Genomic DNA, 13,640 nt, shown 5'->3' with positions numbered 1-13,640 from the left:
GCCCAGGCAGGCAGAGCCAGGGAGGCGGGCCCAACCCAGGGCTCCATGCGCAGAGTAAAACATCCCCATCAGGCTCAAGGCCTAAGACACGTGCCTATGGAGAGAAAGACCCAGGTTCAAAGGCGGGTGCTGTCCCCCGGGGCCGTGTGGCCTCAAGCAAGCTTCTCCACCGTGAATCTGCACATGATTAACCTCCACAGCTTTGCAGGGGTGCACAGGAGCGGAATGAGGCTGCACATGCCTGCACACAGTGGGTCTACTGATTTTAGAAGAGATGGACCACCAGTAATATCTCACAGGGTCAGATCGGTGGGAGCGGAACCTCGAGGAAGGGAGGTGAGGCCGCTCAGGCCACTGGGATGGGCTCCCCGTTTTGTTCAAAGAATGATTTGAAGAAATAATTTCTATTTACCTTTAAACAGTTGTAAATCTCACAAAGGTACCAAGTAGGAAGCCTCCCCCTCCCCCCCCCGCCCCGTGTCCAGCCACCTGGTTTCTCTCCCGGGGCAGTCTTCACTTCTACACGTGCGCGTGCATGCACTTTCCCCACCCCCCTGCCCCCCGGTTCTCTGCCCCCCTCTGATTTTTCTTTTCACGTGAACAGTAATATCCGCTATACTCTACCCCTCGCTATTTTGCGTCTTACACTATCTAGATCTTGCTGTTCCTGCGCTAGTAGTTAGGAAAGCGCCCTCGTCCCTTTGTGCTGCCCAGCGTCCCGCTCCGGGGCGGCCCCGAGGACATGCAGCCCGTCCCCTTTCGTTGGATAGCTAGGTTGTTTCCGGAAGGACCTCGCCAGCCCGCTGCAGCCCTTGAATCTGTCGGTAAAAAATCTCAGGAGTCGCTGACTTCACTTCATGGGCCCCGTTGTAGCCTCACCGCGAGTGGAGATCCAGTATCGCTTTGGGCCATCCAGTGGTCACCGTGAAAAGTCAGTAACGAGAGAGCAACGGGAATGAACTTTCACAGGAGTGCTACTAAAGTGCAAGGTGGAGGCTGTCGGGGGTTAAAGACCCGGTAGGCCCCACTCGAGACTCTCCGGGAAGGGCCAAGAATGTGGGCACGGGAGCCAGCCCGGTTCAAATCCCGGCTCAGCCACCGGACGGCTGGCTGTGTGTGTCCATGCAAAGGCTTTGCCTCTCTGTGCCTCAGTTTTCTTGTGTGTCGAATGGGGACCCTGGGGCCCTGCGCTCAGCGCCATCAGAGGGTCACGTGTTACTGAGCTACACCGCTGCATACACTAGGTGCTTAGTAAGTGCTTGCTTTCATGGTTGTCAGCATCTTAAGCCTGGGGAAGTTGGATCAACCTTTCTGAGCTCCTGCCTCCGGCGCTGGCCCCTCAAGTCTGGACGCCTCCCATGGATTACGAGGCTGGAGCCCTGGGTTCCAATGCGGCCTGTGACCTCAGATCCCTTGGTCACCCCCTGCTTCCCTGTTTGATGCCTCAGTTTCCCCATATGTCCCACCAGGGGATTATCTCCTTGCAAGTCTTTTCCAGGCCAAGGACGCTCCAGGGTTTGGCTGGGCACCCCACGGGGGGCTTCCAGGCACAAAATCTGAGGACCCCAGAGTCTTGGGGGAGGGCTCCCCTTCCACCATCCTCTGCGGCCCATGTGAGGTTGGAAGCACATGTGAGCGTGTGTGGCTGTGGTCTCGGGGCTGGGCGTGGGGAGGGAGGGTGTGTTTGCATGGGCCCGTGGGCTCCTGGCTTCATGCCTGGGCCCACCAGACCCCTCCTCTTCCTGCTCTATCTCCAGAGCCCCCCAGGTTCATCAAAGAACCCAAGGACCAGATCGGTGTGTCGGGGGGTGTGGCCTCCTTCGTGTGTCAGGCCACGGGCGACCCCAAGCCACGGGTGACCTGGAACAAGAAAGGCAAGAAGGTCAATTCCCAGCGCTTTGAGGTGAGTCAGGGGTGAGGGGAGACGGTCTGGGGCCAGCAGCCACTCCCCAGGTGGGGCCACAGCGGCTCAGTCACGCTCAGCCACAAACGTCACAGAAACATCTCCCGGCTATAACACGGGGGGGTGGGCAGGCCAGGCTGCCACCGTCTGTGGCCCGGTCAGCCCTCACCCCTTCCCTACCGTGCGCCCCACCTGCCTGTTCGGTGAGGGCCCGGCCAGGCTGGGTTGCTCTGCTGGCCGGGTGCCGTGTGGCCTCGAGCAAGGCCCCACCCTCTCTGTCCCATCTCGCACGTGGAGCCTTACACACAACTCCAGAGCACGCACACGATCGGATGTACACGTTTCTACGGCCAACATGCCTTCACATGCCTGTCACACAGACTTGCCTGTGCTTCTCACACACCCACGTACACATAGGCCCTCCTGCCTGCATGGGCCTGGGCCCCGCTTCTGCCCGCAGTGCGTTCGCACAGGACGCCCACCCACGTGGACGGTACATCCCCAGCTCCTCTGCCAGCCACCCCGGGGACCTCAGCCTCACCCTGCTCTCTCTCCCTTGCCCGTGGCAGACAATCGAGTTTGACCAGAGTGCGGGGGCCGTGCTAAGGATCCAGCCACTCCGGACCCCCCGGGATGAGAACGTGTACGAGTGCGTGGCCCAGAACTCCGTCGGGGAGGTCACGGTGCATGCCAAGCTCACTGTCCTCCGAGGTACTGGGCTCCCTGGGGTGGGTGGGGGAGGAACCAGGCCCCGGGTTTTAGAATCATTGAAAATGTTGCTTTGGATTTCCTCTTTGGGGAACCTTTACACCAGTGCGGCCCAGAGCCTACCAGTAGGGATTTAGTGAGCCTTTGCGGGCAAGAGAGGCATTAAGGGACTAGTGTCATCCCCATTTGTCATCTTTTTTTTTTTTTTTTTTAAGATTTTATTTACTTGACACAGAGAGAGAGAGAGAGAGAGAGCACAAGCAGGGGGAGCGGCAGGCAGAGGGAGAGGGAGAAGCAAGCTCCCTGCTGAGCAGGGAGCCCAATGTGGGACTCGATCCCAGAACCCCAGGATCATGACCTGAGCCAAAGGCAGATGCTTAACTGACTGAGCCACCCAGGTGCCCCCCATTTGTCATCTTAATCATTACAAGATTATTAATTAATCATTAATGATTACAAGAGCCTGATCCACCTCAAACTGGTTCACGTAAGAAAGAAAATTCACTGATCCGTGTAATGAAAATGTCTGTGGAGGCGCCAGCTTCAGGTTCAGCTAGATCCAGGAACTCATGCAGTGTTCCTAGGTCTCACCCTCTCTTTGCTTCTGGGTTTGTTTTCTTCCATAGTGACTGTGTCCTCAGTGGGATGACCCCCAGTAGCTCCAGGCTCACAGGCCCCCACCCCAAATAGAGGACCAGATGATCCGGGACTACGGTTCCTTGCCCCGGTTGGGTTAGGTAGCCATCCCTGAGCCAGTTACTGTGCCCAGAGGAACAAATACTCCCATTGGCAGAGTCCTCCCTGGAGTCAGGGATGTTATCAGCCCACACAGACAGGGTCAGCAAGGGGCGGTTCCTCCAAAGGGACAAAGGAGGAATAGATGTTGGACAGGCGCAAACAGCTGCCCACCACCTCCCGTGCATTCACACAGATCCTTCGGGAACACTGCTTTGCTGGGCTGTCGGCTAGCCTCGCTTGGGCGGGCTGGGGGCACCAGGAGAAATCACGTTCTCCTTGTAAAACAGCACCCTTCAGACAGCCTCGCCACAGACCCCCCCCCCCAGCTGCTCCCTCCTGCCTGCTCTGTGGCAAGGGGGTGTTAGCCTCTGTAGCTGTGTGACCCTGGGCAAACTAATAAACCTCCCTGAGCTGTGGCCCTCACCTCCCGAGTGGGGAATAATGAGGCTCACCTCGAGGAGTCACGTGATCCAGGTAGGTGGAGCATGTGCGGGAGAGGCTGGGGCCCTGCGCAGGGACCAAGCGCTTGGCTGACTCCAGCTACCCAGCGTCATCGTTCGCACTCCGAGTTTAGTGGGACGGCTGCTACCAGCCGTTCTGTGGCGCCCAGGGTGGCATTCTTCAGCCTCTCCCAGGGCAGCAGAGCCAGGTGGGCGGCATGTTGGCCCCAGGGGGCACTTGGTCTTGGACCCTGGGTGCAACCTGCACGGGGTCCCTCCCTCCGAGCGCTCTGTCCGTTTGACAAGAGGCCCCATAGTTTCCTCCACGCAGGTCCTGGAGCCTGTCCTGCTGGGGGAGGGAGGGGGGAAGGGGGGCAGGGAGCCCGCTCGGCCAGCCCGCCCCGCCCTGCCTCTTCCCAGCAGATATTCTTGCCCTGACCTTTCCCGGGCACAGAGAGAACAGCCTGCCTCCCGCTGCCCCATGCCAGCCTCCATTGTAAGCGCTCAGAGAGTTAAAAGGACATGCTGTGAATCTATTAGCCGCCCAGTCGCTGGAGTCTGGGGAAAGATCCGTCTGTGCTCCCTGCCCCCGCTCCTTCCCCCCCATCAGGCCTCCTTGGCTTTGCTCTGTTCTCGTCCGCCTGGAGGACGTGGTGCTTGGGCTGGATGCCCAGCCCGGGGCCTCTGACCCAGGAGCGAGCGCCTGTCCTCCCAGCGCCCCACCCCAGTTCGGGGCCCTGAGGCCCAGGGTTCTCCCGCCCGGCAGGGAAGGGTGAGGCTGTTGGGCCCAGCTCTCCCCACCTCCCTCCCCTGCCCTCTGATTGTGGACCCTGCTCACGCCTCCTGTGCTGTTGTTTTAATTAAACTCCGAGGAATCGGGCACAATGTGGTACGCAATGAACATTTTTGTTTAATTAGGAGCTCTCGGTACCGTCAGGTGGCCGCAGCCTCTGCCAGCCCCTGTGCCGCTCGCTGCCACCCACACGCACTGACGGGGACCCCCGAGGGCCGCGCACATGTGTGAGCGCGCTTGGGGCGTGGATGCGTTCGCGGGTGAGCAGGTGCGCACCTGCCAGCCGGGAGCGCCAAGAAGGGAGGCCGGGTTTTTCGGCCTTAACCTCCAGTGACATCATGGGTAGCCAGTCAGAAGCACCTCTGGGCTTCAGGCCTCAGGCCCCAAGAAGAACCAACAGGGCCTGACCCACCTTGGACAGGGTCCAGCCACCCCTCCTCAGACTCGAGTAGGTCCAGTCTAGGGGGTTGGGGGTGCCTCAGCGGGCCCCTCCCAGCTTCCTCTGGGCTTAGCTGGGCCTGGGTACGAATCTCAGCCTGGCTGTGTCCTGGCTGTATGACGTGGAGCAGTTGTGTGTCTGTCCGGGCCTCAGTTTCTCCCTCTGGGAAATAGGTCCCATCTTTGAGGAGAGCACAGGAACGTGCCTGCAGAGTGCCTGGTACATAGTGTTCAGGACTTGGGACCGGGGCCACTGGCCCTCCATGCACCCCTGGACCGAGACTGCAGTTCTCTCGTTCCACTGGAGGAATGGGATGGTGCTGCCCCTGCTTGCATCTCCCCTGCCCCATGTTGGCCTCCTGTCTCCCTCCCCGCCCCCCCATGGTGTGCCCGGAGCCCCAGTCTCTCTTGCATGGCGGTCTCTCGCCCACCTCTTTTCCAGTCCCCCAGTCCCAGGCCTCAAAGCACCCACCATGCCCACTGCCCCTTCTGGGCCTTTGTAAGCAAACACCCGTGTATCGTTTCCCTTCACATGGATAGCAGCAGCATCTGTTCCAGAAGGCAGCAAGCTTTTTCTGTAAAACACCAGGGAGGAAATATTTTTGACTCTGCAGGCCAGTCTCTGTTGCAACCACTCAGCTCTGCTGTCAGAGCCGGAAAGCTGCTGTAGATGACATGGGCACAGAGGGGTGTGGCCGTGTGCCAATAAAGCTTTATTAACAAACAAGCCAAGGGCCGAGTTTGGCCTCAGGGTGGTAGTTTTTGATCCTTCTTCTATACCATCTTTCACTTTGAACCCTGTCCACTTAGCAATGTGTCTGGACTTTGTATCGCATCCCCTGGGTGGCCCAGTGTGTGGATGAGTCCCCGTTGACAGCTGGTTAGGTTGTTGCCAGCCTTTAGCTGCTCAGAGCCACTCTGCATTCCTCCTCTAGGGCACAGCACGTGGAAACCGTAGCTGCGGAGCGGAGGGTCAGGGGTCTCTGGCAGGTGGCCCCAGGGCATCCCTCCTTGTAGGGTTTGTACCCCCCCCCCCCGTGTTCCTGCCTGTTTGCCTTCAGTTTCACCAGCCCCCACACATGATCAGTTTTGTTGTCACTTGGCCATCAGGATCGGGGTGGGGACCACATGGGTTTGCCAGGGCTGCTGTAACCAAGTCCCAGCATCTGGGCGGCTTAAGCGACATATTCTCTCCCAGTCCTGGGGGTGGGAAGTCTGAGATCGGGGTGTCGGCAGGGCCGGTTCCTCCAGGGGGCCTCTCTCCTGGACGTGCAGACGGCTGTCTTCTTCCCCTGTCCTCACGTGCTTGTCCCTGTGCGCGTCTCCCCTCCTTCAAGGACACCAGTCAGATTGGATTAGGACCCACCCCGGTGACCTCATTTTAATGTAATCACCCCTTTAAAGACCTGATCTTCACATTCTGAGATCCTGGGGGTTCGGGCTTCAATATGAACTGGGGGGGGAGTGGGGCTCCTTTCGGCCTGTAATGGGGCGAATGGCTGTTTAAATTCGCACTGAGGAGCCTGGTCCCTGGCCCTGGGGAATCCTTTGTCCGTTGCAGATGACAGGCCAGACTGGAGCTGGGGGTGTTCGGGGTCAGAGCAAAAGGCATCTGGAGTCCAGGTGCTGGAGAGGGAGAGTGGAGGTCGGGGAGCAGGTGGTACCCTTTGGGAGGCCCTTGAGCTGCCTCCCTTCCCTGGCGTGACGCCAGCTCAATTAGGCCACAGAGCCCGGTAAGGTTCTCAGGCAGGCAAGTGAAGGCCACCTGCCAGTTACATGGCCCGCCTCATCGCCTCCGCCCACGGCCACGTTCCTGCCGGGCACTGGACGTCAGGGGCTGAGGGCCTCCAGGGAGAGGGGCGTCTTCTCCTCCCGGTGGCTCTCCCACGCCCTTGACCACGGACGGAAGCTAGACCTTGGCCAGTGAATGGGGACACTGAGGCCTGGAGGCATGGTGACTCTCGTGGGTTAACAGCAACTGGAACTGAGCTTTTCAAACATTTATTGAGCACCTACTGTGTGTGCCAGGCCCTGCGTCGGGCAGTGGGGACGTGGGGGCGACAGAGGTACATCAAGATAGAGTTGGACACTCAGACAGTTGGACACTCAGACTGGAGTCCAGGAGGATGTGTGGCTCAGGTGTGTGAGCCAGCCTGAGGGGACGTGGATACGTAGACAGAGGCCAAGGGGCATGCAGGAGGGAGCTTGAGGTCTCTGAGGAACAAGGAGGTCTGTGTGGCTGGACAGAGAGTGTGAGGGGGGCTCGAAACGGGGCTGCCGAGGCTGGCGGGGCAGCGTGGGCGAGCATCCAGGGTCCCCCCAGAGGGTGGTGAGGACCACAGTGGAAGGGTGTGCAGCACGGGGCTAGTGGGCTTCAGTTTACATGTGTATGTGTTTATTATTTTTTAAAACGGGAGGAAGGGCAGAGGGAGAGAGAGAGAGAGAACCTCAAGCAGACTCCCTGCTGAGTGCAGAGCCCCATGAGGGGCTCGATCCGACGACCCTGAGATCATGACTTGAGCCAAAATCAAGAGGCAGACGCTTCACCGACTGAGCCACCCTGGCGCCTGAGTTTGTTTTTAAAACTAGCTCTGGATGCTCTAAAGGACCCCCAGCGTCTTTCCCGATGGGCCATGCTGACACTGGGGCTGGGTCATTCTTCGGGGCGGGGGGAAGGGGGCGTCCTGGACATTATGGGTGTTGAGCAACATCCCTGGTCCCCACCCCAGGTGTGACCATTAGAATCCCCCCCACCCAGACCTCTCCAGTTGTCCCCCAGGTGGCAGAGTGGCCCGGAGCGAGAAGCCCCGCTCCGGCCCTCCCCCCCCCCCCCCCCCCCCCCCCCCCCCCGCACTACCTCCCGTGGGAGGGATGCAAGCAGGAAGCAAGCCACAAAAGCTGCCCCGGGCAGGCAGGGCCTGGACCCGCCCCCTCCCCCCCCAACCCTGCAGGGTCATCCATGTGGCAACCAGGCCCCCGCCCTGTTCTTCCCCTGTCTCCACCCTCAGAGGACCAGCTGCCCCCCGGTTTCCCCAACATCGACATGGGCCCCCAGCTGAAGGTGGTGGAGCGGACACGGACAGCTACTATGCTCTGTGCTGCCAGTGGTAACCCCGACCCTGAGATCACCTGGTTCAAGGACTTCTTGCCTGTGGACCCCAGTGCCAGCAACGGGCGCATAAAGCAGCTGCGGTCAGGTGAGCACAGGTGGCCGGGAGGATGCGGGAGCCATGGAGGGCAGTGGGGGGAGGGCGGCATCTCCAGGGCCCAAGCCCTGGGGACTAATGGGAGACTGAAAGGCAGAGGGGATGTGTAGCCATGGGTCGGGCATTGGCATGGGGAGAGTGTCTTCACAGCTGAGCCAGCAGGGATATAATGGGGCATGGACAGGCAGGGGCAGTGGGGAGCTATGGCAGATGGTAGGAGGGGAGTGTGTCCATATACCGGGGTTATAATGGACCCCGGTATGCACAGTGATGGGGAGCTAGAGAGATCACAGGGGCAGTGTCTCCAGTCCCCAGGCAGCGCCGTCCTAATGAGGCATAGATGTTGCAAGTGATGGAGAGCCACAGAGGTGGGGCATATCAGCAGGGCCCCAGCAGTGGGGACACAGTGCAGTTCAGACAGGCAGAGGTGGGGGGGGGCCGTGGAGAGTGGTGAGGATGGCCATTTTCAGTGCCTAACCACTGGGTGTGTGGTGGGGCACAGACAGTCAAGGTAATGGGGAGGCATGGAAGGTGGCGGAGGGAGAGCGTCTTCACTGCTGAAGCCGTAGACCTGTCCACTGAGGATATAATGGGGTCCAGACAGGCCAGAGTAGAGGGGAGATGTCTAAGGCAAAGGCAAGAGAGTATTTCCAGTGCTGATGCAGTGAGCGTTTACAGAGGTAGGAGGCCTTAGACGGGTAAGGTAATGGGGAGCCATAGAGAGCTGCAGGGAGAGAGTGTCTCCAAGACCGAAGCACTAGGGACGTGACGGGGCACAGATAGGCAGTCCAGCTTGTTTGTCCAGGCCCTGGCCGGGCCAGAGCACAAGGCCTTGGCCACCTTGGGATGGGTGGTTCCACGGTTGTGTCTCGGCATAACAGCCACGTGCCCCATCTGTGAGTCTGTCTGTCTGGGGGGGCTGTTGTGTTGTGTCACTTGTCCCACTGCTTCATGACAAGTCCACATGTGCTTGTCTGGGCTCCCTGTGCCGGCCTGACCTGCTTCCCGCGTGAGGTCCAACGCAGGCCGTGCTGCCCGCATGTGGGTTCGCCTTCTCCCTCCCAGAGCAGAGCTTGTCCACGTGCATCTTGGCTGCACGCGCACCCACGTTACTGTCCCTCCCGGGTGCGTGCACGCATCTGAGGCCACGTCTGCAGTCCCCATGTGTGCAAACATGGTAGGGATGTGCCCGCGTGCACTCCCGCGTGTTCTCGTCCGCTGTGATTACACATGTTGGGGCACACCACTTTGCTTTCTCTCCCCACTTCCTCTGAGGACCCTTCCCCCCCCCCCTCCCCCCCCCCCCCCGGAGCCAGCCCTGCCTGAAGGCTTCCCAGTTGTTCTTAATGCCTCCACTCACTGCCCGGTCCCATCCTCTGAGAGGTCTGTCTGCCCATCCTCTGCTTTCCACTTCTCCCCAGCTCAGACCCAAGCTCTGAGAAGGGACAGACGTTAAGCCCAGAGTTTTTTCCCTGGAGAGACCTGGACCTTGCCCCGGGGCGGGGTGGGGGGTAGACAGCCTTCCCCCTCCTACCCTGTCTGGGGATACTTGCAGCTTGGGGGGTTCAGCTGGGGGATGATGGCAGCCTGAGGATCCAGTTCCTTCCCTGCTGGCTTCTGCCCTCACGGGCCCCGATAGACAGGGCTGATGAAGAGCAGGGAGCCCAGGGCGCAGCCGCCTGGGCCCGTGTCCGCTGTGTCCTAGAGAAGGTCTTTTCCTCTGGGTCTCAGGACCATATAATGCACCTCCTCCCTGGCAGTGGTGTGAGGGGCTCGTGACGGAATGCCTGGCACAGACTAGGTGCTCAGCAAACGTGAGCTGCTTTATTGATCATAATCTGATTATTCTTCTGACCTCCCCTCCCTGCCCCGCCCCAGTGAGGATACGGGCTTTTGCATAACACCCATTAATGATCCTGTTCTCTTTTCTTGTCCCTCTGTTGTAAACGTTCAGAAACCTTTGGTAAGTCTCTTTGTTCACCACGTTAACAACTAACGTCCCCTCTTCGTTCCCCTCCCCGCCCGCCCCCTCCCCGCAGACTAACAGCCACTGTTACAGTAACGATGACCCACTCCACGTGGCATGTTTACTAACGACCCCCCTCCCCCCACCAGCCACCCAGCCCTCCCCTGTCAGGCACCAGGGGGCTGCAGAGAGAGGAGCCCAAAAGGAAAAGAGGAAAAAACACAAGGCCACAAGGGGGCCGGTCAGACCCCAGAATGGGGGCTAAGGGGAAATTAGGGGAATCCTAGAGCTAGTGGAGTTTTGCACCTAACAGTCCCCCAGCCTTGACGTTGCTGGAAAATGAGGAACTTGCAGAAGTTTGGGAGCTGGGTCTGAGAGGGAGAGAGGACTTTTCCAGCTGGGCTGACACTGGGCACTTCCCTCTTTTACCAACATCCAGCCTAAATGCCCTGAAACCAACTGCAGGGCTAATTCTTACTAGAGTGAGAATGACTGATGTTGGCCCATGAAAGTTCCTTCTCCTCTTGCTCGGATTAAGCAGTAGAACCACCTTTAATACCCAAGAGACATATCCTCTCCTCTCAATATAGTGGCCTTGGGCTGTTTGGCCATCTTGGGAGGTCCCATTCTTTGGCCTCTGGATTCCCACCGACCTAGGTTCTGGTCATCATTGCCACCTTAAGTGAATTCCCATTTCCTCCCGAGTGAAGAGGAGAAGGGGGCCTCGTCGGTTTGAGGATTTTGTAAGAGGTAATACAGAGGTCTGGGAGGCTGGAGAGCTGGGTTCAGAGCCCACCCCTGCCTCTGACTCATGGTGTGACAATTTGCCGGCCCCTCTGGGCATCCGTTCACCCATCGGTTTGACTTCACTGTGCGGAAGGAGCTGTGTTCTCTCACGCTGCCCTGCCCTTGGGGTTTCCGGGCTCCACTTGTTCTTGGTGGGGTTATCAGCTGTCCATCAGCAGAAAGAGAGGGGGCCGGATCTCTCCCAGGAAGATGAGCTGGGGGTATAAATCTCCAAGCCAGGACCGCCTTCTTTGTGTGTCCTGAGTTGTCCCGTGCCCCCAGCGCCCAGGTCAACGTGCAGATCGCCCTTTCCTCTTTTCCTTTTGGAGGTTAAGGAGGCGGGAGGGCCCTCCCTCTGCCCTCGCTCCCCCTTGCTGCTCTCCCCTGTCCCCCTTACTTGGCCTGTCTGTAACGCCTTCCCTTTGCTTTATTAATGCCCAGCCCTGGGGCACTAACCCCTCTCCCCTGTCTCTAACAAGACTCCCAAGACCCTCCTCGCTCCCTGTCCCTTCCAAGAAGGAAAGAAGAAAGGGAGGTCCGTGACCTCCCTCCCTCAGCCCAAAAGGAAGGCAGCCAACAGGGCCAGGCCAGGCCATAGACCTCCCTGGGCCATAGGGACACCCCTAAGAACAGTCTAGAGGGGCTTCTTGACTCAGTCCCTCCTTCCCCAGGAGACTGCCGCCTCCTGTGGGGAGCCTTCCTGACTGACAAGCCCTCAGACCCTGCAGGGTCCCTAGGCTCAGGGCTGGCTCAGTCCCCCACCCCCTGGGGGCAGAGTGGACAGGCCTGGCTTGTGGCCCAGTCTGACCTCCCTGGGGCCCCCCCGGCCCCCCAGGACTGCCTTCTGAAATTCACCTGACTCTCTCTGCTTCCCTTACAGAAAGCACTCCGATCCGAGGTAAGAGGCTCTTTCCTCACCCACCCGCCCACTCACGCTCTCTCTTGCTGCCCACCCAGCCCCCCAGGCTCCATGGGGGGCTACACCCAGGCCCCTTCCACATATTTCCCCCTTGCCACCCTGCCCAGTGTCTGTCCAGTCTCTGTGTCTATGTCGCTGAGTGTGGTTGGGGGGCTGAGTGTGGCCATGGCTGCCCCTCAGGCCATCTGGCCTCAGGGAAGGGCTGTCTCCTCAGGAAGGGGCAGTGCCTCCCATGTCCCCCCAGCGCTCTGGGAAGCAGATTCTGATCGCTGCTTTGCACACAGGCCTTGTGTTTCTCCAGCCTCAGTCTTCCCGTCCTTTTGATCTGAGGGTCCTGCCCGAGGGAGCAGAGAGACAGGCAGTCTCAAAGGCCAACTCCCCTAGTGCTGACTGGAATAGACTAGAATAGGCCTGGGTGGGAACCCTAGGGAAAAGTCGATGTCCTGGTCCTGGCTTTGCCACGGGATGCTGTGTGACCTAGAGCAGGCTCCCTGCCCTCTCTGGGCCTCCACAGTAATGCCTGCCTGCCTGCTATTCAGAGCCTTGAGGTTGGGGGAAAGTAGGAAGTGTGGGATATGGGGGAAGAACCTGCTTCTGTAGCCCCCAAAGAAGCTAATCTGGGGTCCTCATTTGTGGGTCCATGTCATTTCCTTGGGACAGCCATGAACAGCTGGGTAGAGGGGACTTCTTGGGAGCTTGGACTGGATTTTTGGACTCCTGGTGCCAGGAATTCTAATACCTGTGATTCAAACACACTTGGAGATATTCACTCATCTTTCATTCACTCATGGTCAACAAGCATGTGGCTCCAGGCCTGTGATTCAGACATACTTAGAGATGTTCACTCAGTTTTATTTAGTTATGAAAACGAAAACTTTGATCCAGGCCTTTGATTTCAAACATACTTGTGGAAACATTTGCCTCGTTTTTATTTACTCACAGGTGTTCAAGTATTTTTTGAGGTCTGTGATTTTAAATATACTTAAAGATGTTCACTCAGCTCCATTTACTTGTGAAAATGAGGATTTGTTCCAGACTTGTGGTTTCAGATATCCTTGGGGAAATGTTAGCCTCATTCTCATTTACTCATGGGCACTGCGGTGTTTGATCAAGGCCCGTGCTTTCATATATTCTTGAGAAGGTTCATTCATTTTTATATGTTCGTGGGAAGTAACATATTTGATCTGGGCTTGTGATTTCAAACATAGGGAGGGGAAATCAGCTCTATTTTCATATACTCATAGGCATTAAGACCTTTGATTTGGGCCTATGATTTTAATGATACTTGAGGAAATTGGCCTCTTCTTTAAGCTTTTATTCACTCATGACCAACAGATTCTTTGATCCTGGCTTGTTATTTTCAAACACACTTGTGGCACTTTAACCTCCATTTTATTGGTGGGTATTAGAGGTTTTCATTCAGATCTCTGATTTCAAACACTTGAAAAGTTTCCCCATTAACCCAAGAGTGCCGTGGACCTGGGTCTAGGACCGTAATTGCAAACACACTTGAGGAAGTTTATTAATGATTACTTATCAGCACCAGGATCCTGAATCCAGGCCTGTGGTTTTAAAACAGGTGGGTGAATTCAGACTTGTGTAGATGACATTAGGGGCATCCATGGGGAAATTCAAGCTCCTCTTCAATTAATCTCAGGTACAGGGGGCTTTTAATCCAAGTGTTTTATTTCAAACATACTTGATGTATATATCAGTCTCAACATCCTTTACCTTAGCTAATGT

General features: G+C 57.8%; 1 protein-coding gene across 11 annotated transcripts in view; it reads left to right on the top strand.

Annotated features, from left to right (window-relative positions):
- The window catches only part of PTPRS (protein tyrosine phosphatase receptor type S), a 99,544-nt gene that overhangs the window by 41,894 nt on the left and 44,010 nt on the right, over window positions 1–13,640 (top strand). For all 11 annotated transcript variants that reach the window (XM_032394454.1, XM_032394455.1, XM_032394456.1 and 8 more), the window contains exons 3-5: window positions 1,758–1,903; window positions 2,473–2,614; window positions 8,029–8,217. In XM_032394454.1, the coding sequence (XP_032250345.1) occupies window positions 1,758–1,903; window positions 2,473–2,614; window positions 8,029–8,217 (477 nt within the window). The remainder of the gene's footprint in view (window positions 1–1,757; window positions 1,904–2,472; window positions 2,615–8,028; window positions 8,218–13,640) is intronic.

This window comes from Phoca vitulina, unplaced genomic scaffold, assembly GCF_004348235.1.
Source record: "Phoca vitulina isolate PV1807 unplaced genomic scaffold, GSC_HSeal_1.0 scaffold81, whole genome shotgun sequence".
NCBI lineage: Eukaryota > Metazoa > Chordata > Mammalia > Carnivora > Phocidae > Phoca > Phoca vitulina.
The sequence above is the reverse complement of the archived record's forward strand: the minus strand, read 5'-3'. Positions and strand labels throughout refer to the sequence as shown.